The sequence below is a fragment of the Pavona decussata genome, unplaced genomic scaffold (genome assembly GCF_977016875.1).
Source record: "Pavona decussata unplaced genomic scaffold, jaPavDecu1.1 SCAFFOLD_93, whole genome shotgun sequence".
Classification (NCBI taxonomy): domain Eukaryota; kingdom Metazoa; phylum Cnidaria; class Anthozoa; order Scleractinia; family Agariciidae; genus Pavona; species Pavona decussata.
This window is the reverse complement of record NW_028145510.1, coordinates 2,272,544-2,295,514: the sequence shown is the minus strand read 5'-3', so window position 1 is coordinate 2,295,514 and position 22,971 is coordinate 2,272,544. Positions and strand designations below refer to the sequence as shown.

The window sequence follows — 22,971 nt, the reverse complement described above, 5'->3', positions numbered from 1 at the left end:
CGGCGGTGACGTGCATTTGCTTCGAATTCTGATTGGCTTGGTGCGCTGCTCACGTCTGTTGTAATTGGCCACAGGCATAACTTTAGTTTTGGCTTTACGACACTCAAATAAATACCGCTCTTACAGTGTTCTGTTCTAATCACGGACACGGAAGAGAGTGATCCAAGTCATCACTTTACACTGGAATGAGAGGTTCAACAGCATCGTATTTCACATACTTGGCTAAGAATGAAAGAGGACTTGCCTTTTATGCGCACCTAATTATTATTTCTTTTTTGGGGGGGGGGGGGGGGGGGAGAACGAGAATATCAACATCTACTAAGATCTCTTCAATTTAAGACGTAGTCTATAAAGCTACACTAGCGATATATAAACATTATTAAATTTCTTTGCTTATTTACAGCTTGTGATTATGGTGTGCGCGCGAATCGTATGGGATTATTAATATCTGGGAGGAATAAAAAAAAAAAGAAACGTTTCCGACAGTCTCAATAATCAAATGAAAATTTCTCATTGCCAGGACCGACGAGGCTTCAAACAATTATAAAAGAACATTTTAAATTACAATAAGCGGTATTCCAAGGAAAGAGACTGGGCACGAAACTCGGTGTCATGACGAGGAGAGCCCGCTCTTTAGAATGCGACCACTGACCAGCAGTGATAACAGCGAACCGAGTACTCGGGTCCAATCCATTCTGCAGCACCGCTACAATTAGCACTTTCGCTGGAAGCCGAATTATACATTTAAAGAAAACTGTCACTGGGCTCTGAAACGGAACAAAAACCTCTAGTTTTCAAAACAACTATTAACATTGACAAATCTATCACTGCTAAATCACTTGACATAAGAATTTACCCATAGAAAAACAAGAAAACGCAAATTACAAATACAAGTTTGCAGCCTGAGAAAACACCCAAGCAACTGAAGAATTTCAGACTTTACCACGAACACTATTTTCAAAAATTTTCGGCTTCGTGGCTTAAATCATAGTCTACTGTAATCACTGCGTGTGTTACAAATTTAGAAACTTCAAATTAAAGTGACATTCACATAGTACCCCATACAAAAGCTTTACAGATTAACAATTATTCAAGTATATCAACTAAACTATTTCGCTCGTTAATCTTGCAAAACGCGCCACGCATTTTAAATATTACAAAACCTTTAAACGTTTCGCGACTGCGACATTAGGTGACTAGATAACAATTTTAACCTTCTTTACTGTCCGACGATAATCTCAAGTCTTCAATGTTTCAATTCTTGGCAGCTTAAACGTCAGATTTCAAAATAGAGACAGCATACACGCCAACTCTAGTCCTCAGTAATTCTTAGCTACCGGTACCTTATCGATTCGTTTGTTACGCCCCAGATACTTTCATTCCAAGACGAGGAACATCTCCTTCCATCATCAACAAAACTACTGGACGTGGAACGATCAGCTCGACTTAATTTCCAGCCGTAAGGATGTAGGCATAATGGCAAAGCAATTCCGGCAATCTCCAGCCTCTTGCGACGGCACCATCTATCAAGACTGCTCCTTGCTTTTCGCCCTGGCTTTGATCAATTGTCTCTGTTGCCGAATCTGCTTCTGCAGTAAACTTAATGGCTCACCATCGATCAGTTCGTCATCACCCCCCCGATCGTGCTCATCTGTTTTGCTTAACTCCGGATCAGATAGCCCTGACCGTCTCTCCGGGCAGGGGGGTGGAACAGACGACTTTCTCGCGGGAGGCATCGGCGCGCTTCTACTCCGCGCTGCATGGCTCGCTAATGCCGCGAGTTGCGCTTGTTGGGCGGCTGAGGGTCGGCCTGATACACTCTGACTCCTGCCGTACATCGCTTTTACTTTCTGTTGAGGCGCCCACCCCCCGGAATTTTCCTGGATACTCTCAGGATTGGACCGATGGTGATATCCTCCGTAACTGAAATAACCCGAGTCACTGCTATTTAGCCCCCCTGGGGCGGGGATTTCGCCGTTTCCCGAGTAGCTGCTCTGCGAAGACGTCTCGCTGTCGCTTCTTCTATGCACCATTCCGTGGAAGTAAGGTGACATGACCGAAGCTGATTCACTCATGCACCGCGTCCGTGCGCTACTGACCGCATAGGGTGTGGCATACTGGGGGCCAGGGGGGTGCTGCCCCAGTGTGTCCTCCCTTGGGTGGGAAGGAGGGTGCTCAGCTATCGAGGAAGGATAAAATTGAGCAAGCGAGGCTGAAGGGGACCTCTCTCCAGATGAAGAAGAATAGCAGCCAGAGTCGGTGGATGTTGTCCACGATGTTCTGTCGCCTACAAGGAGAGAAAAGTGAAAATTCAACTACAGAATCCCAAAACTGGCCACAGAGATCGGACAATTTTGGATCAAAATCGACAGAACAACAGCATGAAAGCAGAGAACTTCTAGCTAGCTTTCAGTTGAATAGTCACACTTCGAGGTTTCGTTCGCGCTTTCACGAGTTAAAACCATACTACATGTGGGCGGAGGCTTATAGGCTTTTTTGTAAAAATTGGAAAGATAAGTTCACAAGAAGCGTATGGTCACATCGGAGTTCATTTCTTATACTCCTTAAAAACTAAAAATTAACACAAAAAAACCAAAACAATCCTGTCAACGTTCCGAGAGTCAAATGTTTGGTTTATCTACAGAGTTGATAAAAAAAAAGTAAATTGGCCACCGTGAAGAGATTCGAGTGCTGACGTTTCAAGCGTTAGCACTTCGTCAGAGAGAATTCGAATTTTAGTACGAAGATTCATTCCGGTGTCGTGTAAACGCAACACGACTGTTCCCTCAGTATTCCTTTTCTTTGTAGAATTAAATTGTAAACGCTGTATAAAGTTTTCATCTTGCAACTGACGTATTAAATAAAGCTAAAACGTTATCATGTTACCAGTCCTTCAGTCAACATGCAATCACCACCCTCGTCCTTTCAATAACTGTTCTTCGGCTCCTTTTATTTCAAAATCAAAGGCATACAGTCCAATATCCTCTAGTTACCTGGATGAGGAGGTAGCGCAGAAACTGCTCCAGGGAAGGGGGGAGGGGGGAGAGGCTCACTCTGTAAGTCTCCTGAACACCCAGGGGACAACAGCGGGGTGGGGGGCTGCGGAAAGCTCTCCACGGACGGTGACCCTATCGACGAGCCTAACGACGACATTGAAGAGCGCGACGAGTTCGACGACACGCTGAAGCTTGTGGACCGCGAGCAGACCCGCGGCGGTGGGACCTTCTTGGGGGATGTTGAAGGTGTCACCGAACCAGTGATCTTGTTCCGCGTTTGACTGTGCTTGACGGAGAACGAGTAATGGCGGCTGAATGCATTGTAGTAGGGATCTGTTTCCGAGGGTGGTGGAGGTGGTGGTGTGGTGGGTGGGTCACGGCCGATGTGTAGCGGGCTGGTGGCTCTGGTCAAAGTTGTTGTCGGGCTCGGTGGTGGAGACTGTGGGTAGGAATATACAAATGAATAATGTGTTCGTCGTAAACTAAAGCAAATGAAACGGTTCAACATAGATAGCACTTAGCGAATGTTCAACTATAGTTAATTGAGGGACTGGTTATGAAACCTTGCCATGAAACAATGATGCTCCAATTTATGTTGGAAGGGCCGTGACCGTGCACAATCCTTTGTTTTAACGTTCACACCACAGTTGAATATCTTAACAGGAACGCTTCTATTGGTCAGTTGCTCCAACACATTTTACAATCTATTGCGGCCCGTGCACGGTCAAGGCCAAAAAGGCTTGCTTCACAACCATTGCCTTTCACTAACAATGGTTGAACGATGACGCCATGACAATCTCATCTCTAGGGTCCTCTTTAACAAGGTTGAGGCATGAAAACTTGCCTTTCTTTCCCACCGTTGAGCAATTTTTCTGTTCCCTGAATAATTTCTTGTTTAGTGCTTGGTGGCCTCAGAGTGAAAAGGCTTAAGCGACAAACAACAAAATAGTTTTTCAAATTATTGTAGGGTCTTCTAATCACCTGGTCATCAGGATGATCTGACAGCCTGAAGTCTCGCACCAAGTCCTCCCCCGCAAGTGGCAGGGTTGAAGGGCTTATCGTCTGTTTGATTATGTCCGCCAGAATGGATTGTAGGTGTTCAATCTCTGATAACATGGAAATTTCGTGCTCCTAAAACAGCGCAGAACAGAAACAACAGTCATGAGACCTGAAGTTGTATACTGAGTAACAATCACAGCGTGCTTTTGAAGCATTCGAGACATTATGGATTTGAGGTGACATGCAATCTAACTAAACATCACTGTAAAAATTAGGAGGTGTAGTTGGCCAGCATGTATAATTTTCCCTCTGCAATGCCCCCCCCCCCCCCACACCTCCTCGAAAAATAGCGAAACAAGAAAAGCGATTTACATCTCAGTGACAACATCGTGAGACAAACGATAATACACTTATTGGTATTTTTAAGAAAAAATGACCTTTAGTGCAGAAACATAGTAAAATGTACAGAGTACTTTTCATTATCCCCAAGTGTGAAAGAACTACATTACGTGTCCAATCTTTCAATAAAAATTATTAGTAGAGACCAATATGGCCATACAAAAAAAAAGCTATTTTGACAGCTTTCAAGGATTAAGTGGCGATACAGCTCAAGGAGGTAACGGATTTCCAAGGCATGTTTATATTTCACAAACACCGAGTCACTATGATCATACAGCCTGAAATTTGTGTTAACGATTTTAGCCAAAAATAAAATTCTAGAATAATTTCCTTGAAAGGGCACAAAAGGGCCTATGTAAACTAGAAATCTGAACAGCCTGTAAGGAAACAAACCCCAAACAGCGAGTTTTTAATCCTTTAGATGTAGGCATGTTAATCTAACTAACAAAGAACATACCACAACTGGCCTGAAGCAGGTTGCCAGAGTGCAGTATCTTGTCCTTTCCTCTACCAACACCTTTCTGAGATACTTCTTCTCTTGCTCTTCAAAGGCAGCTTGCTGAGCATTTGCTTGCTGAGAGGTAAAGTTATGACTGCATTTCAGCTCTACAGTCCTCGATCTAAGTTATTGCAATTAGGCGGCCAAGAAATTTGATCTCATAAAAAGAGTAGTTTTGTATCAAGAAATGACATGCTTGTATAGCCAAAAGTGCACTCCATTTAGGTCTATGTACAACATTACAGTACATTCAATATAAAATATCTGAATGTAATCACACCACTTAACAAATCGGTAGTTTTCTATGGTCTATACTCTTATAGACAATAAAATGACGTTAAAAAATGTTCAAAACTCAAGTGGAACCGCGAGCTGCAGGCGAGTGTTTTCACTGCCAAGTTTTGGACATTTTACGGTGTCATTTTATGCTCTATAAGAGTACAGAGCATACAAAACTGTCATCGATTTGTTTTTTACAACAACATGGAAAAACTACAAGCGGAACTGGATTTATTTCCCTTCAAGAAATTGCGTGTTTTACATCTGACATCATTTTTATTGTCTGTATTCTTATAGACAATAGCTATTAGTCAATCAGCATGCAGAATTTTGAGTTATTGAACGTTGTCTTATGGAACAAACATTTTATAGAATAAAAAAGAGCACAAACTGATAGTAAAATAAGGCCAGTTTTCTGCAAAAGAGGGTTGGGTCATGATTTGGCCTTTCTCTAATTAAAATCAGTTTTGGTGCAGGACTGGCTTTCATTTAAGAGATGTACATGTAGTTCAGTTATTATTTTGTTGAAAGTAAAAGAACCAGCGTAATCATTCATACTTCACTTTAACCACTTCAACTTCGTAATGAGCTTTGTACAGCAAAAAGCTAATCATTTTTAATTTATTAACTGCACCAGTACATGCACCCTATATCAGCCACACTTGAACTTTTTGTACCTACACATACATGTTGTTTTGCCAGATTGGGAAACAACCACTTTTGGGCATATAATAAATATTGCTCTAGTAAATCGTACAAAGAAACAGCAATCCTTTGTGCTGTCATTCTTACAGTACTGGCTGCAGGAATAACAGCAGTAGTAAAATATGTGCAACCTTTGCCTTTTAAGAATGAGTTCAGTCCTGTCAAATCTGGCCCAAATGAAAGTTTGTGGACATGACATGACTGAAATTCATTAAGGTGAACCTATTTACCTTCGAATTTAGCACTTTGGGTGAAAAATAATAAAGACCTAGAATGTATAATATTATGTAGACAACTGAGTGAGCACATACCTTCAAGGCTGCATCCAGTTTCTCTTGGTGTTCTGATTTACCTAGGACAAAGAAAAAAATTAATTCATTGTTTCTTTTTTCTAATGTATGTCAACAGTGTTTGTAGGAACTGCTAACTTGAGGCACTATCTACCTAGATCTAATTAGAATTTGAAAGTGTCAGCTTTTGAATATCACTAAATTTAATTAAATAGGCAAAGTTAATCTTGAGCCAATGCAGTCAGCGGTTATCTTGGATGGCACATGTCATCTGCGTGGCTGTCCCAGGAGCAGGCATCATATTGCAAGTAAATATTGTGTTACAGTATGTAGAGTAAATACAAATTGTTACAACAAAAAGAAAAAAATACTGCTCAAACCAGGCAAATATCAAACATATTCTCACACTAAATGGACTCAGTTATCGCGTACTTACATACTACGAAATAAGTTTAGAAAGAAACTTTGCTCACCTAACTCACCTTTTTTAACCTTCTTTTGCCATTTGTTTGTTTCTGCAGTGGCCTTTTTCAATTCCTGTTTTGCCTTCTTGTATTCTGTCAAAAAGGAAAACTTTTATGTTAGAGACAGTGTGGTCTTAGTAGACATTACTAGTCTTTTTTAAAGACCCCTGAGTCTTTGCTAAAACTACCAGTAAGCTAAAGAAAAGAAAGAGTTCAGTCAATTTAGGCAAACCCTTAGCATATTTTCCTTACTGTTATTGGGATCTCAAAAAATTCTTCAAGTGTCTTGAGCCTCCATACTCAAGACTAGGGGTGCTTACCATTTGGAGGAAAAATCCGGTTGGTGTAACCGTTGCATAATAGTAAGGAATTTTCCAAATTTGACTGACCAACGGGATGAGATTGCGGTTACCATTTATCTACTGTATCAAGCGTTTCGTCCCGCTCTAGCTGGACGAATCAATCCTCTGGTTAATAGAAGATCCATTCGATTGGTAAGGAATTTCCCACTGTTCCATTCCGTACCTCTGAAGGTACTCCACAACCTTAACATTTGACTTGAACTGAAATTTCTGGATTTTTTGGCCAAATGGTAAGCACCCTAGAGCCTTGAAAAATGCATCAAGGATCAAGTTTCAAGTTGAGATTTTGATTGGTACTGTACATCTAAACCTAATAACACCATCAACATTGTAAGTTATCAAAAACCTGTAGCAGACTAATAAAAAACTCTTGCAATGAATCGATGCACAAAGCAAGGCACTGTAACATGCTAAACACCAACCTTTTGAATGGTCCTTATCCAACTGGACTACAGCTTTTTTCCAATCATCCAACCTGTCTTGCAGTGGAAATACAAGCGTCTCGCACAACAACCTGTGAAATATTATACACTGATTAAGTTAAGAAATTAAAGTACCAAGTTTGCATGTAACAATCTACTGATTGCAACAGGTTGGACAAAAAAAAAACTGTTCACATGTATAGAGAGGTTAGCATGACCTGGCATCAAACTGTCAAGAATAAGTGGACGGCCAGAGGCTTGGCTTTACTTTGTGGAAGGAGGGGGAAGGTGTAGAGAAGGACCTTGCAAAATCCAGAAGGAACTGACAAGTGGAGCGATGACATCAAAGTCTTACAAATGAATTATGTAAATGTAATGTGAAATTAACTTGATGTTTACAAATGTCATTTTGGTATTCCCAGAAGATGATCCCCATCACTGTAGTTGCCAGCCATAACAGCTGGTTTCTTTGCTTTCTAAAGAAAGTCCTGTACACAAGTGTAAAAGTTTTTTATTTTTTATTTCTTGATTATGATTGCAAATTGTCACTGAAAAAACCTTATGGAGAGTGTCAATAAAGTATTGTATTGTACACTGCATTAACATGAAAAGCCAGTCACGTTAAGTCATACATGTGCATGTAAATTTCTATATACATTTTCAACCTTCATCTACAAGTGCACAGTTGGATAAAAAAAAAACACCAATATATACTGGCACAACTGTCCCAGGAATATACACAAGAATTATAAATGTACTTGTATCATAAATCACAAACAAAGGAAGTTACCCAGCAAGTCCTTTAAGCTTGCTTTCCACACTGCGGTGCCTTAACACCATTCTGGTGAGAGATCCTCCAATGTCTTTACAACATCCTAAAGCAAAGAGAAATAACCAAAATTAATTTAAAAACAAAAAGTTAATTGTAACATTTATTAAGTAGTTCACAAAAACAGGTGGAGGCGTGGTGGTGTATTGGTTAGAGCATCAAACTTTTGATTGGACGATTGGAAGATCAGAGCATCAGAGGTTCGAGACTGGTCTGTTTATAACCATGTTGCTTCCTTAGACAGGAAACTTACAGCTTCTTATTGTCTCTCTTCACCCAGGTGTATAAATGGGTACAGGTGATATATTACTGGGGGTACTTGGGGGAGTAGCAATACTCCTGGGTCGGGTTGTTCGAAAGCCGGTTAACACTAATGCACGATTAGAAGTTAATCAAGGCTTTCAACTCACTCGTTAAAAATGGTTTTAAAGGCTAATTTGGAGCTAAAGGTAAAGAAAAGTCTAAGTAAAAACTGAGGGCCAAAGATCTTTTGGAAGAATCTTTATCAATTAGCAATTAAACTCAAATCAAAGTTCACGTTAATCCAGGATTAGCTTAATCGGCCTTTGAACAACTCAGCCCTGGTTGCTTTCATGCTACAGAAATTGGGTTAAGTTCCAGCAGTGTGAGCCACAAGTTTAGGCTCACAGCACAGTGTTTTGTTCTTCAAAAGCAGAGTTAGTGCTCTCAATACACATTACAACTTAAGGACAGTTTAAGCACATTTTCTAAAATTGAGATAGCCACTGGCATACTACATGTATACAACCACATTTCAAATGTCAAAGAGTTGACAAATGGTTTGGCTTCTGTCAAAGATGCTATTCATCTTTTTCACAAGACTTCAACAGTATGGGCTAATTGCCAAGTCCTGATTTAGCACAATTGCATTGGTAAAAACCACCCTGAAAATGATTTGCTGAATTTATGGGAATCGTCTTTTTAGGATCCTACCCTAGGTTTTATTTGATGTTGTACAATTTCTTTTTAAAGGGCGGCTGAATTTCTTTGATTAAAACAAGCACCACCTGAAGTCCTCTTGTTAACTTTACATAGCCATACTACTTTGATCGTGAAACTTCTCACGTTGGTTTGCAAAAAAGAGAGATTTGTAACATCCTGGGCAATGCATGTGCACAGAAATTACAAAATTGCGTCATTTGTGGGTTTATACCCTTGCAAGGCGGCACTGGGTTTAAATGAAAACATATGCAAACTATACTCAGCAAAAATCCTATTAGAGATCCTGTTAGTTTCAATCCTATTAATAGAAGATACTGTAGCATTCTAACTGGGATCTTCAAAAGAATTTTGTACATTTAAGCCTCTTTGATTTAATCCCTTGGCATAGTTCTTACATATATTCTACCTGCCTAATCTCTAAGCTTCTCCTAATATCATTATTCAAATTGAGAAACTGTCAGGGTAAGACCAGTCCAATTTTGGTCATTAATCTTGACCATCATCCTGAACAAAGCGATGATACAGTTCATTTACAAAATCACAAAACTTGTAGTACTGTAATGATTTGATTTAACACCCTCCTTTGAAATAAGAATGGCCTTACTTGTTTACATCAAAATGAAATAAACAACCAGCTTTCACTAGTATCAAAACTTGCAATACTGTAATGATTTGATTTAACACCCTCCTTTGAAATAAGAATGACCTAGCTTGTTTACATCAAAATGAAATAAGTACCCAGCTACCATCAGTTGAAACTGTGACATTATCTTCGCATTGTTGGCATTTGCAGATATTTTATTGGCCACATATCATTGTCAAAACCATGTAAGTGTATCATTCCAAACCAAAGTGACAGAACTGCTTATAAATCAATGTTTCTGCAACAGCGGTGTTATAAGAAGGCAGTTATTGAAGGTGTCCTGGAATCTGTTTCAGTAGCTGGCTATTGTTTCTTTGATTTTTTTTAGTTATATATATTTGTTAATTAAAAATAATATTCACAATAAATTTCTCTGACAGCCGCTTAGATAAGTAAAACAATGTAAATGCCTTTGGGGCAGGAGTGTTAATGGCTCCCTTCCCTTTCCTGTTTGAGTGGGCAATACACCCTTTTCGTAACGATGACGTCGTTTGACTACAGCTACCAGAATATTTCCCTTTATTTTCCCTTTCAAATTCAAACGTTGCAATCCCAATGGGGAGTCTATAACAGAAGCCTTTAATAATTATCACTAATTACCATGAGCAAACAAAAAAACTAAAGGATTCTTGTTTTGTATTCAAATGAGCAGCTTCATCACTGCTGAGAAGTCAGATAGAAATACATGCATCATTTTACAAAATAACTTCAATCTATGATAAGTTGAAATTGCATCCTAATCTGATAGCTGAATGTGACTACAGAATCTATTTTTGCCACAAATCAACTATAAATACCTTGCTATAACTAAACACTACTGTAGATAAAGTGCAGTCAGCTGTGGCGCATTCCAAACTAAGCAGCCTATTTCGCACATGGCTGAACTTTATAGACTGATTACGTCTAACATAACTTGTAAATTAAAACTGACAGCACCACCAATCATTCATGATAAGTCACTCAAAAGTCATTATCATTTGGAAAAACATGACATGCCAAAGGCATAAATGTAACATTGCAAATTCATTTTGGGCCTTGCATTGTAATGTTTGACAGGAACAAAGCCATTTTTCTTCAATGACATTCTTTGTTCTGCACACAGTGCCTTAGAGTAAACATTGTTTCTCGTGGGACAAATGCAATCCTCCCTTCCGGTTTGGTAGGGCATTAACCTCAAAAATTTGAAACCACAAAATGTATGATAGACTAGATTAAATGTGTTTTGGTTTTAACTACAACAAAAGATGGACCATCATATTGATATCTGTCAACTGTTTAAACAACCCTGGATAAATTAGCTGACTCTAATGACATTCCCGTGTGGGTAATTAATGCTTAATGTGATGGAATGAAAATATTTTCATAAAGGTGCATTCTTTCAATCCTGATTGTACATTATTGCAGTTGAATGTTAAATTTCTCAAAGCCCAAAATCTGTACGAAACAAACTAGCTTCTGTAGATAAGAGACATGTATGTTATTAACATCCAAGATAACTCCATGATCCAATTAATAAATTTTGTCAACAGCATTTTCCACACCCCTGGGCTGCACAATAGCATGGAAACAAGGTAAGGTAAAAGGTATCCCAGTAATTGATGACTCTACAAATTCAGAGGAAGTCAAGGTATTTAATTTAGTAATGAATCAACCGCACACAAACACTGATAACATGCATCTGTGTTGTTGACTTTTGGACTAGCCTTTTGAGTATGCATCCTTTAATAAGACACTAAATTGACCACTAGGGGTATATTTATCAATAATAGAAGGCAATGCACAAGCAAATTACAGCGTACAAGATCTGGGCACAGTTGTTCTGAAGCCTAATAACACTAATCCATGATTAAATGTCAACTGTGGTTTTCCTCTCACTTGTTAAAAATGTTTCTGAAAGACAATGTTTGGCTCAAGGTAAAGAAAAGTCCAATTCAGCACTAAAAGTGAAAATATTTGGAAAAAATGTTACTTTATTGATCAGTAACTAAAGCGGAATTGAAGTTGACACTTTGTGTTTTGAACAGCTGAGCAGAGGAAAATGCATCTGTATAGACCGTGGCATACATCCAAAACAAAAAAGCAATTTGTAGTTTATAGCTTAAAGCTCAATATGTTTTGGACCATCAAATTGTTTCATAAAATCAACACAAGATTTTATAAAGATAGAAGGTAGCTTCCAGGTTGTCAAAAGTCGTTTCATCTGATTCAACAAAATAATTTGGATAATTACCACACTGCTTGCAGCATATTTTTTCTCTATATTTATATTTTGCCATTTTTCTTAAATGGTGCATCTTGTGAAGTTTGCTTTCAGTTCACTAGCTTCATCTTCTTTTAATAGTGTCTTGTACTAAGTTATGTAATTTTAAATTGACTCTGAAAAGCCCCGTGGGGACGAGCCAATAAAGTATATGTATGTAATTTGTTGTCAACTGGTCATGACTTTGGGTTCTGAAAGCAAACTTCACAAGATGCACCATTTAAGAAAAATGGCAAAATATAAATATAAAGAAAAAATATGCTGCAAGCAGTGTGGTAATTATCCAAATTATTTTGTTGAATCAGATGAAACGACTTTTAACAACCTGGAAGATCACCAACACAGCAGTCAAAACAAAATTCTGGAGAAAAGTGGCAAGAATTTAAAAAACTCAAGTTAAATTTTTCTCGAAAAAGGATCCGCATATTCACATTGGCTGACCTTCAGCAGAATAGGAATGCATCATTTTGTAAAAATACCTCGTATGGCTTTAAAATAAATAAAATGCCCAACTCACTTACATTGTAGTTCCCTAAACAGACTTGAAAACAGAGCATAGTATCATAAACAGTTTCACATTGGCCTGTAAAGCATTTATTTAGAGTTTACTTTAACGATTTAAAGCACTAGCTTGTAGAAGGGAATCAGCTGGGGATGGCCACAAGAACACAGGAAAATTTTAGCAGGAGCTGGAATATAGGGGTCCCAGCAACCAGAATAAAAATAACAGCTGCTTTGCTTTTACGAAAAGTTGCAATATAATTGGAAAGAAAATATTTGCAATTTGTCACATATTATTTTGTAAAAAGAAAAGAGGAGATGCCGCAATTGGATTTCTTAGATCTCGCACTTGTCCCCAAGGAGAAGGAGAAGTCGTGTAAGTATGTGCGGCACCAAAGGGTATGGTTTTTGAGGCATATTGGTCTGAAATAGGATATAGATTTTAACCATTTTGGTCTGAAAGTCTGACAACGGGTAGGAAGTGTACAGAAATGGGTATGGATTCTAGAAACCAGGTCTGGAAATGGGTGTGAATTTAAAGGCCAGGGGCCTGTTTCTCGAAAGTTCCGGTAACTTTTCGGGCCCGAAATCAAATATTCAAATCAAAATCTAAAGAACAAAAGAGCGGGTCCTAGCTAACAAACCAGACCATTTTGTTAACTGATAGTTGTATCATATTATCTGCAAGACTATTGAAAAACCGCGATCTTGAATGTAAACAACAACAGCTTTCCGGGCCAGTTAATTACCGGGACTTTCGAGAAACGGGCCCCAGGTCTGAAAAAAAGTACATATACCTTCTGGAAAATTACATATTTTGGTCTGACATAGTATCAGGGTTTGAGGAAGCGAGCCACACACATCTGAGAAGTACCCCCCCCCCCCTAACTACTTCTCCAACAGAAACCAATATTTTCCTTAAAAATGGCTAGTAGACAGCTGTTTACAACTTGCTGTCTTAAACTCCAACCTCCCAAAACGTTTGGCTCCCCTGGAGTGTTTGAAATAGTTGGCCCGCCACTGAGACGAGGCTGAGTAAAATTACTTTTAAAACCTAATAAATTTTCATCACTAAATGAATAGCGGCTAGGGTAAGGAATGTGCACATCACTTAGTCAACATTTACCACCCTCGTAAAGCAAAGATATATAAAAGTTTGAATTTCACTTTCACACAAGGCACAGAACTATATACCTTGATAACACTGATCAAAATGTGTATTTTAGAGACTAAGAGAATGACTATCCCAAATTTTTGTGAAAATGCCAGACGGCTTCTCGTCTTTCGTGCCAAGAACACCCTGATATGCACCCTATGGTTTACAAGGCAAAATTAATTGAAGGGTAGACACCTCACAGATACCTAAATATATGTTAGGAAAATGACTAGCCCACAAAATTTCACTTTCGAAGAGATCTAGTATTGAAAATTGCTAATCCTGTCAAAGTCTCAACTTCTAGTTTTATACGCCAGTGATGTTCCACAAAATCTTTAGTCAATTCAAGATGTCTTGAAAGATGTAACATACAGTTCTGTTGTGTTGAATAAAGCAGATCTCCAGTTGGAGCATTGAAGCAGTCATACACACAATTACAGTACGCCAAAAGCTTGGCATGTGGGTGAGGAACACATGTACAAATCATTTATTTGTTTTTCTTTTAAAAGAAGTTAAAAACTCTCCAAGTTTCAAAAATAATCTGTTAAGGATTGATTAACAAATTGACCATTTCTTTGCCTGAGTTGATTGGCGAACAAATTAATTAAGCCAGTAACAAATTTGTATCAATGTAACAAGCTGAAATGAAAATCTGCGAGTTGTTTTGACAAAGTACGCAAAGACATACAACAGGGGATTTTCAACGTTGATTTCAGATCCCAAAACAGACTAATTCGACCCTCTGATCCTTGAAATAAGAAATGACATTTGGTCAGGTTTTGTTGTTACATGTGGTAAACATGAACGCTCGACATTATGTTTACATACATTACTTCCTATTACATGGCTACAAACAACTTTATAATTTACTCTTCACAAAGCGCAGTAACAAAAACGCTAAAATGTTGAAGTTCGTATTAGTCTGTCAACTGAAGCTAAGGGATTCTGTCACACCTTCCATCAGTTTTGTGTATCACTAAATTATAATTTGCACCCACAACTTTTCGAATTTTGTACAGAGCAGGTGGTATGAAAGCATAACTAATGCTTAAAAAGAATTCAACGAACAAAACCGCAATAGTTGACGGAGAGAGATTGAGCTGAGGTAAAGCGAAATATCACGATCGCTTCAACAGGTATAAGACTTGGCCATTTTTTCGAGGGAGAAATATCAACAAAGCCTTGTGATCTGACAAGATAAAACAGACCCGAACAGTGCAAACTTGTACAAACGTTAAATCACGCGGCAAAACTCATCCTTTAGCGCCAAAATTGTTAACGGACAATTAAAAAGACCTGCTAAACGCCTACGTACGTACGTAGAGTGAATGGCCGGCGGTGATACCAAATTTCCTATTTCGAAAAGTTTTGACTGCTCTGTGTCAAAGGGATGGGGGAGAGAGTTCCCAGTGATAGTTTCAAATTTCAAAAGCCGCTACAAAGAGAGCGTTGTGAGCCAAAATGCATTCAAAACAATTCGTCGCGCGATGCGAATGCATCACGTTCGAATCATCAGAATTCCACCTTTTCGAAAAGCAAACAGTTATACAGCACGCGAATTTCACGAAATAACTTCCGTAGAGCGAAAATTATCAATAAATCTACAAGTATAAAGCTTTTACCAAATACCGCCGCTTGAACAATGATGTTATGATCTGCTTTGTAAAATTCCCTTATCGGAGCTTATATTCGTACAAGAGGCGAGCAAAATCAAGATTAAGTTTTGATGTTGTACTGCTGTTCGTGGACTTGAATAAATTCTGTTCGCGAAACCAAGCACGGCTCTGCAAATTCTTCCACAAAAAGTATAACCTTAAATAAACAAAAACTAAAAATACACAACGCGGGAACTGCTGACCGCGATGAAATTACAACTGAAAATTGACACGGTCGAAGAAAACATGTGCTTTTAGTTCTTCCCGTTTTATCGTCGCAAAACGCGAGTTAGCTTTGCCGGTGATATTGGCGCCGTCCTGAGTTTTCCTAAACAACCGTTGTTCTAAAAGCAAATAAAAGAGATATTTTACGCGCAAAAAAAAGTTCTCGGAAGAGCCCACTCACTACGACTACGCTCACCTCGTGACGAATTTGCCACATCGGCGACCCGCTGAAAGGCGTCCAAAAACGCGTCTGCTGCAATGACTGTTGTCCTGAAACGAGTAGAATTAAAACGAAATAATCCTTTCTTATCATCTTCTGACGAACTACTAAATCACAACTCGTAAATCATAAAAAACGAGACTTATACCCGACGTTAACTTACTTTAGGGCCGAGTGTAGTTTACTTGCTTTGCCGACAAAATCTTCCCAAACAGGAGCGCTTCCCTGTGAAAGAGTCAACGGATCAGCGTTCTGTTTAAACAAAAAATTAAAAAAGCTACAAAGCGTCCTGAACAAGACAGAAATCCCACCTTTAAGTCGTTTAAAATCGAGTGAATCAAATTCCCTTCGTCCGCGTTGTCGCCCATTATGGCGGGTTGTTGGGAATTCACTGACTCCTTCAAGTAAGCTTATTTCACTCTCACGTTTTCAACATGAGCTTATAGGAATCCCGCAGTTTTACAATGGAATTTCCTTCAGCCGGGTAGATAGACGAGTGTCAGCTTTCACGCAGTTTTCAAAGATATCCTTCAAACGGAAGCACAAGTATTCTCCCTTCTACAAAGAAAAAAAAATACTTGGCGATTAGTACATATCATAGTCAACCATCAAGTCACGTGACCTGATATATCAATGACTTCATTTGCATGCAGCGAAAGGACGCGGACTTGAGAATTAAGACAAATTTCAACACAGAAACATCAATTAGAAAATTTACACTCAAAAGAAAAAGGCTATGAATATTTATGATGATACGAAACGTATTGCTCTGCGGCGCTCTGATGTGGTTCTGAAAACAAATCGAGATATTGTGGCGGGCTGATAAGACATATGATCGAAGTCGATAGCTCCTCCGATAGCAGATCTTCTGGCCTCAAAAGTCGGGTTTGGTCGTTTTTCCAAATTCGATTAACTATTTTGACGGCTGGGGATGAAAACATTTTATATCATACAGAACATGGCGAGAAATGTCAAGTTCAGCTTACAAAATCTCAAATCTGAAAGACTTGAGACAATCTGTTACGAACCAAAACTATTATAGGCGTCCCTGATGATCTGCGTGCGCGAGTGAATAGAAAACAATCTGTCATCGAGGCAGGAAATTTTTAAAGCCCACAAGGCGATAAATGATATTTAAAACGCCAAGGTTGTTTATTTTTACCGTATTATCACGATGCGCATCTTTTTTTCTCTTTTAACCATTCGATATCTGGGCCATACAACACTGTTTGCCGTTTCAATAATTTGAGTAGGTTGGCTATCAAGCGCAACAACTTTAAAAAAAAAGAAACACTTCACTTCAAGATCGTTGGTGATATGAGCGAAAACTTGTGAAAGCAAAAATCTTTATAGGGAAAGGTCATTGGGTGGCAAAACACGCATAGACACAAGGACCTAACTGAAAGAAACATTTTTGATCGATGACTCAAAGCCGTAGGCACAGGAAAACGAAAAAGGCGGCAGCCTGACGCCTTCACTTTTTGTGACACTGATTTTACCGCCATTTGTTAAACGAGAAATTACCACTTTCACGGAGAAGATTTTATTTCTGTGGACTGTCGTAAATGAGCATTATTCTGGAACTAAATAATAGTGAGCATTCGGTCAGACTTTTAAACGTTTACCCTTAGGCCTTTGCGTCATGTTCACTGAATAAACAGCTACACACACAACCAAGAGTTTTCTAGAACGACTCCATCTCTTAAATATCTACAAGATCTAATTTATAAATGCGGTGAGGTTGGATCATTTGCGGTTTTAGACAAGATTAACAAGAGGACAAAAATCGAGAGAACCCCAACTTTGAGTCGAGATAAGGTAAATCAGAAGTGAAAGGTCATTTAAATTGACCGAGATTCTCGAAAGATGGAATGGAAAATACGTCAGTTCTGTAGTCATAAATCATATTTTGAAAGAAAATCACAAGGACTCAGACCAAAATTACACAGTCTACCGGTTTGGCGGTAAAATGTCGGAAATGTGCCAGCAGAAACACAAATTAACGCCAAGACACCGTGTTGAATCGCACACCTTATTCAAAAGGGTTTTAAACGAGATAATTAAAACGCTATTCACCTCCAACGGAGCTGTCCGAGAGCACAAATCAGTAAAAATCTCTAATTAATCGCATATTGTAAAAGCAACAATAGCAAGCTCATAGGTTGTACGGTACGATCAGCGCGGTTAGTAGCCTTCATTTGAACCGGCCGCTATGCAAGCAGGAGCGAATTAGGTGCTTCCATGCTACAGTACAATATCATATTTAAATTGCAGACCGCGAAAGTGCTGCTTTAATTAATAATGGGTTTCCTTACAATGACTAAAGATTTCATCCAAAGACCCAAAAGTTAGAGCCACTTGCAACACTTTAGTACCTGAACAACACGATAGGAACATAGTCGATAGACTCCTAACCGTCAAAAATAATTAGCTTTTTTTTATCAATGACTACACCACAGGATAAATTTATAAACAGCACCACAGGAGAGGTGCTAGACAAAAGCTTAACTTGAATGGTCGCACTTTAGGATCTCGTCCACCGATTCACAAGTCAGAACATCTTTGTTCGGAATAATAAACAGCGCCATAGGAGGTGTACACAACCGCAAAAAGTCTCGCAGAGACTCCGTTCAAAAGTTGCAACCGTGCATGGTTGAATTTATACCACACCGAGGCAGCGACACAATAAGCTTTGCAAAAGAGCAATGTGTGAAAACGGAACCTTTTGGTTTTCTAGCTAGCCCTGCAGAGCAAGGGTATTTTAGGTCAACAAGCGCTGAATGTTCCAGCCCGCCTTAATTGTTTTGTGACTCCAAGATGGCGTCTAGGATCCCGAGTCAGGACTTCCCTGAGCAAACTTTAGCTCTCGCCAACCAAAACACTCCTGAATTTAGCTAAATAGCTGTCTCTATAAACGATAAAATTGTGGGAAAAGATAGCCACTGAACTAGCCAACCTTGACGTATTTTTTGCATTGTTTGGCGTTCGAACTTGATGTGGTGAGACGGAGCCTTTGTTATGCTCCACGATAAAATAGGATTAGCGTGTTAGCGTTAATCCTGAATTTATAAAAACAAAGCAGAAAAAAGCTCAAAGGATTCTACTCAGCTGAAACAGAATAAACAGCTTAGATAGTTTGTACCTTACTTAGTCAGTTGGGTTCAAAAACCATCCATCCAGAACGTTGCACTCTACTCGAAGAAAGGCGCGCAAAAAGACGATACAAGAACTTTAGTGCTGGTGGGACTGAGCGTCAGTGAGTAACTAATTGTGCCTATTGTTTGCGACCAAACCCACTGAATGGCATCCTCGAGAAAATTCCAGGTCCAATTTACTCTAGAAGAACGCGTAATACTATTATATCAGTTTTCCAAATCTTAAACTCTTGATTTCAAATCCTGATAAAGCACCGCGCACCGCAACTTAATGACTGACTATCAAAAGACCCTTGGACTGGGAGAGTAGTCAGTTATTTCACTCGAGACACTGAGCTGTCAACATGACCAGCTTATACAGTGTAGTAAACACAACGAGTAAATTTATAGGCTCAGTTTGACTTGGGCTTCATTTACCCGCTTTCTTCAAAGTAGTATCAATTGCATACATTGGCTTCTATTTCTCCAGCTAAACTTTATAGTCCTTTATAGTGTTCTGTAAGGGACGATTGACCTGTCACGGAGTACCTCTTGCTTACAGAAATTCTTTGGGTTAGTGAATTCAGTGTAAAAAATTTCGCAATTCACTTGTGCTGGGAATTACAACTGGAATACAATTCTTAACACTTTTGAGAACAAATTCTAACATAATGCTGTTTTGTGGCGAGCCTGAAGAACAAAATTTCCACGTTCTTCTACCTGTTCTTGGCTGAATTAATTTAATTTCCTTGTCAAGAAATGTCTTTGAGCTGAAAAGTATCGCTGAGTCGAGAGACTGCTGATAAAAACTGAAAAATAATCTTCCTTTGCGAATGAGTCACGTGTTGACTTGAAAAAATGTTCAAAACCGATTACTGCAAACAATTTTGTATCTATCTAAATTGAGGTAGTTGGCGATCCCCCTAAATTAAATGTCAGATCTAAAAAGGCTTGGTCGTGTTGAAATTTTGTTCTGACACGACGGGTCTGGACACGGAAGTGTTCCGTTTCGGTACAAAGTTCAAGATATAATAAATTCCCTGCTTAGATACGTGTGGCAAAATTTCAGGCGTAGGATTGATAATTTTGTGGTACACGAAGATTATATCAAGAAGATATTAATCACTTGATAACTTTCTTTTCTCTCTTTACTCGATCGACTGCAGGACCACACATTACTCATGATAAAAATTACTGGTATTGGTAAATAAAGTGAGGAGAAATGAAACATTAATCGTTCTTGCATGTGTCAACAAACTGAAACAGCGCAGTTTGGCAAAATTAGGCGGTTCTCTACCGGCCTAGCCTGCGTGGCCGGCATAATCGGGGAAGGGGAGGGGGGCCAGGGAGGCGGGAAAAATGGGGAGGGATTTTTTTTCCCGTCTCCCTCGGCTCCCCTCCCCTTCCCCGATTACGCCGACCACACAAGCTACTAACGGCCGAACAGCTCCCTATAGCTTATCGCTTCATCTGATATGCACATGATATTGCGGTTTTCGTGGGTTTTCAGTTTTAGTACTTCCCGCCATTGCTCTTTATACGCTGACGGCTGCAAAGAACGAAACGTTCGCGGAAACTTCGGTCCCGTTTACGGATTGGCGATTTTTTGGAACCAAATTTTTGCAATTTCACAAGTAGGACTGGCTTTTTCTCCGTTTTCTCAATGTTTTGGGGCATTTCAGTGGTATATATCTCTTCGAAAGGCTATGTCCTCAAAAAATTCGGATTCAATTGTGAAGAAAAACCACTGCTTTTCTTGGAAAAATGACACCACAAGCTTTCGTAAATCTGGTCGAAACACTATAATCCCTTTTGTTTTGGGAGCGGCAAATATATCTTTTTATAGTGTGAAAAAAGCCTGCTGGCATTTTGTCCGAAACTGAGCCAACAGCATCTCGAAAACTCGACTGAGGAGTAAGAATTCGTGAACCGTAAAAATTTCTGCGATTCGAATTTTAAGCTGAAGAACCCGAAGAGATGAAACTGCGTTTCATTAGCAGTGCCCAAATTTATATTAAAATATCGTACTTATACAGCGCCATTGCCATCGCTATCCAATGGCGCTTTACAATAAGCAATTACCTAGATTATCGTTGTATTAATTGAGTTGGATTATCTTTTAAAAGATAACTTCAATTTAAACTACCAATTCTGTATTATACAATTACGACTTAGAGTTCAGTACTAGCTAATAATTAAACTAACACTAATTTACTACAAAGTAAGTCTTTAGCTTTCGCTTTAATCAGGGAAACTTTTTCTGCTTTAATTCATTCTAATCGCCGCAGGATCTAAGTTCAAGAGACAGAGCATAGGCCTTATCACGGTTTTCGACGCCATTTTGACGAGTAGGCAAACACGTCTTGAAATAACAGTGTTTGTATGTCAAATAATTTTCATAAAACATCGCTTCTGAAAAATTCATGAATTGGAAACTTTTGGCACTAGGAAAAGGATTTTAAGAAAAAAAAAATTGGAGGGATGTAGGTGTGCCAGAAAGCGTCCAGTCGTATTTTGAACTTTCCATACATTTGACGTTTGTATAGCGAACCAGCCGTGAACGGCTACTAAAAAATAGTTCGCGGGAAAAAAAATACAGGAAATGTATGGAAAGTTCAAAAGTTCCGCAAAAATTTCACCTCATACTTGTGTACGGTCGTTTGCGGTTTTCCCGCCATTTTAGAAACAGGGACTGAAGGGGGGAGGGATGGGGCAAAGAAAGGTCACAAGCAGATCCCGCTAAAAACATGTGCACTCACTGGCCTGATCCCGCGCCCGAGCGATGTGAAAAAAAACAGGCAACGGAGTTCGACAGCGTTTCACAAATACAACTGACAACGCTACTGTACGATCTTCACAGAATGCAGAGTTGCATCCCTCAGAGATCGACAAACCGATCTCTTGTTCCAATGCAACTGCGATTATTTAGCGCCCTGCTTGTTTACTTACAAAACAACAGAAAAGAACCTACCAAATTATCAATTCTTCCAGTGGTAATGAATCTGTTGAAAAAATCTCACCTTTATCGCTTTTTTTTTTTTATCCCAGGGCTGTTTGTAGCATTGATCGTAAGCTATGAACATAAAATGAGCACTGATGTTCACCTTAGATGTCGGTCGGAATATATTCAGATACCCACAAAAGAAAATATTGTCTTTTCTCATATTGTGGTAGAAAGTATTTAATGGGTGTTTACGATGATATTCGACTTCAATAAATAACAACGGCGGTGTTAGTTTGTAAGTAATTGTGTTTCGAAGAGGGAGTGACCAAAACAATTTCCTCTTAAGGTAACGGGTTTGTTTTTAGAAAGCCGCAAGATGCGTGTCAATAACACGCCCGCATATAAATTGTACGATATACAAAACTCCGAATCTCGTTTAAAATGTCTGACTCCACAGCTGCTACCGAAACAACGTGCAATTATTTTACAAGTACTGGCGCGTCTGTAACTTTCAATGTGCTGGCCCGTCTGAAGTGATGATCTGATTACGATCTTTCTTGAACGGTCATTTTCGTTCCAAAAATGGTCAAGTTAGTTTTAATGTACCTATGCTTATCGAGTACTCTCAAAAGTGAAATGTCGATTTGGATATTGAAAGAAATGACGAAATCCCTTAAATATAAAATCAACGGGAAATACAGCCAATTCCTTGAAGGCGGACTGAAAATTACCGACGTTAAAATCGTACCTGAGAACTTTCCTACGGCCAGCTATGGGGTTATTAGGCTAATTATGGGTTAGTCTTGGAGTGCGATATTTTAATAAAGTATACCATGGTGTTTGATCTCGCTGACAGTCAAATCTGGAGCTTTATAGCAATCGATGGCGACTAAATATAAATACAGACTAAGTAAGAAATATTTGTCAAGGAATTTTGAGGAAAACATGTAAATACTAATAACAGAAAACTTGCCACATACCGCCGTCCCTCCTGTTGATCAGTGAGGCAAAAGATCTCATATCTGT

The 22,971-nt window shown here is 39.1% G+C and overlaps 1 protein-coding gene across 9 annotated transcripts in view; it reads right to left on the bottom strand.

The window, feature by feature from the left end:
• Window positions 1-294: 294 nt before the first annotated feature.
• LOC146473573 (uncharacterized) overlaps window positions 295-22,971 on the bottom strand; it is a 51,165-nt gene continuing 28,488 nt past the window's right edge. For 3 of the 9 annotated variants that reach the window (XM_085118287.1, XM_085118289.1, XM_085118291.1), the window contains exons 2-12: window positions 16,179-16,425; window positions 16,031-16,092; window positions 15,844-15,917; window positions 8,206-8,290; window positions 7,416-7,507; window positions 6,641-6,724; window positions 6,189-6,229; window positions 4,852-4,968; window positions 3,978-4,127; window positions 2,994-3,435; window positions 295-2,287 (exon numbers count right to left, since the gene is read on the bottom strand). In XM_085118287.1, the coding sequence (XP_084974413.1) occupies window positions 1,527-2,287; window positions 2,994-3,435; window positions 3,978-4,127; window positions 4,852-4,968; window positions 6,189-6,229; window positions 6,641-6,724; window positions 7,416-7,507; window positions 8,206-8,290; window positions 15,844-15,917; window positions 16,031-16,092; window positions 16,179-16,235 (1,965 nt within the window). In that variant the 5' untranslated portion in view covers window positions 16,236-16,425 and the 3' untranslated portion in view covers window positions 295-1,526. Of the gene's footprint in view, window positions 2,288-2,993; window positions 3,436-3,977; window positions 4,128-4,851; window positions 4,969-6,188; window positions 6,230-6,640; window positions 6,725-7,415; window positions 7,508-8,205; window positions 8,291-15,843; window positions 15,918-16,030; window positions 16,093-16,178; window positions 16,426-22,925; window positions 22,948-22,971 lie in introns of those variants that run through there. The other 6 variants (XM_085118293.1, XM_085118294.1, XM_085118290.1 and 3 more) reach the window with 5 other exon arrangements.